Source organism: Juglans microcarpa x Juglans regia, chromosome 2D (assembly GCF_004785595.1).
Source record: "Juglans microcarpa x Juglans regia isolate MS1-56 chromosome 2D, Jm3101_v1.0, whole genome shotgun sequence".
NCBI classification, from domain to species: domain Eukaryota; kingdom Viridiplantae; phylum Streptophyta; class Magnoliopsida; order Fagales; family Juglandaceae; genus Juglans; species Juglans microcarpa x Juglans regia.
Genome location: NC_054596.1, coordinates 36,245,394 through 36,247,011, shown reverse-complemented (window position 1 = coordinate 36,247,011; position 1,618 = coordinate 36,245,394). Strand labels below are relative to the sequence as shown.

General features: G+C 36.2%; 1 protein-coding gene across 1 annotated transcript; it reads right to left on the bottom strand.

Annotated features, from left to right (window-relative positions):
- Positions 1 to 991: 991 nt before the first annotated feature.
- On the bottom strand, positions 992 to 1,309 carry LOC121249475 (E3 ubiquitin-protein ligase RNF181-like). The gene has a single exon (XM_041148183.1). It carries the CDS (start codon positions 1,307 to 1,309, stop codon positions 992 to 994), a length of 318 nt encoding a protein of 105 aa, XP_041004117.1.
- Between the last annotated feature and the right edge of the window lie 309 nt (positions 1,310 to 1,618).

Below are 1,618 nucleotides of genomic sequence, written 5' to 3'. Positions count from 1 at the left end.
TCATCATCTCTTATATGTCATTAAACGATTGAAAAATAATTTATTATCTATTATTTATATATTAATTTGTTGATGCCGGCTATATATAAATAGTATATCACATCCAATTAAAAAGTATATTAATTTTCCCTTATTTGCTTATAATTTAATAAATATGTTAATTTAATATTATTTAATATTGTCCAATTAATTTAAAATCTCAATTAAAGAGCATAGATCAATTTGATAGGCAAGTTGCGTGCACGCGATAGTCTTGTTAATTTTTAAATTAAGAACCGTCAAAGTTGACCGAATATAAACATGACCTTTCATTAATGACAACAAGGTACGTGGTTTGCCCTAACGACGTTAACGATGGCGCCAGCTCTCATCATGCCGACGAATTGCAAGATTCTCTCTTCCACCGAGTGTGTACGTACATATAATGGATAAACTTCAAATTTTTTTCTCAAATTCGTTCATCTCGAATTAATTCATATATATTCGGATCACGGACGTGAACTCGAAGGATTAATCATGTGGATGTAAAACCAGTCTGCAGATTATAATACTGATCTAGCACATATTGATCAGAAAAAATCTGCGTTGAAATGATCATCATCGATCATGTGTGCATGGTTTGGTCTCTTCTGGGCTGTTGACAATTTGTTTACCTATTTTCTTGCTTTCATTAATGAAATATGCATTGATTTCATTCTTGTGACATGCAAAGCAGAATGAATGCTCTGCCTACCAAACTTCGAACCTAATTAAGTTGCTGGACTAGATAATTCATGTGCATGTGGAGGAATTCATGGACGATATATACAGTATGATCAGATCTTACACAAAATTTTGACGGGAATTTTAATTATAAGAAAAGAAATCGCACAAAAAAAAGATCAAGGAAATTAAAAGAAGTAACAATCCCATGAGTACAGCACCTACAGAAACATCGAAACTGAACTAAAAAATAGTTGTTTAATTTCTACATATAGAGCTGGTTTTCCCGTCATACGTTGCCGGAGATTTCGCAGCGGCAGAGAGGGCAAGAGTTATGGCGGGCGAGCCACGAGGCGATGCATGTTTCATGGTATACATGGCCGCAGGGGACTTGTTTACCACCCTCACCGGACCGGAAGCTTTCGATGCAGACTGAGCAAACCTCAGTTGTAGTAACCGTTGGCATGTTCATGATCACCAAGGATGTCGGTTCTGCAATCTGACTGCCTGAATAATCCTCCGGCAGAGTGAGAACTTCGTCGAGGTCGAAGAGTAGATCTATCGGATAGTTTGTCATGGTAGAAGATTCTGAAGATACAGCAGCCATGGAAGGGATCAGAGAGAGAGACGGATAGAGAGAGAGAGAGAGAAGAGAGAGAGAGAGAGGTTGGTGTGCGTGAGAAAACTGTACAGTTGGAAAGCTATATATAAACCCGGAAAGGCAATAATGAAAGTTCCTGTTTGGTAGCTGAGGGTACACAAGACTGTTGATATGCCAGCAGGGCTCAATAAAATTTAGAGATGTAGCCCGAAAGTCCACCCAACAGGTAAAAAGTGTTTTTTTATTTTTTATTTTTTTAATTATCATAAATATTTATAAAAAAAATAAAAAATTTTAACATTATTAAAAAATACT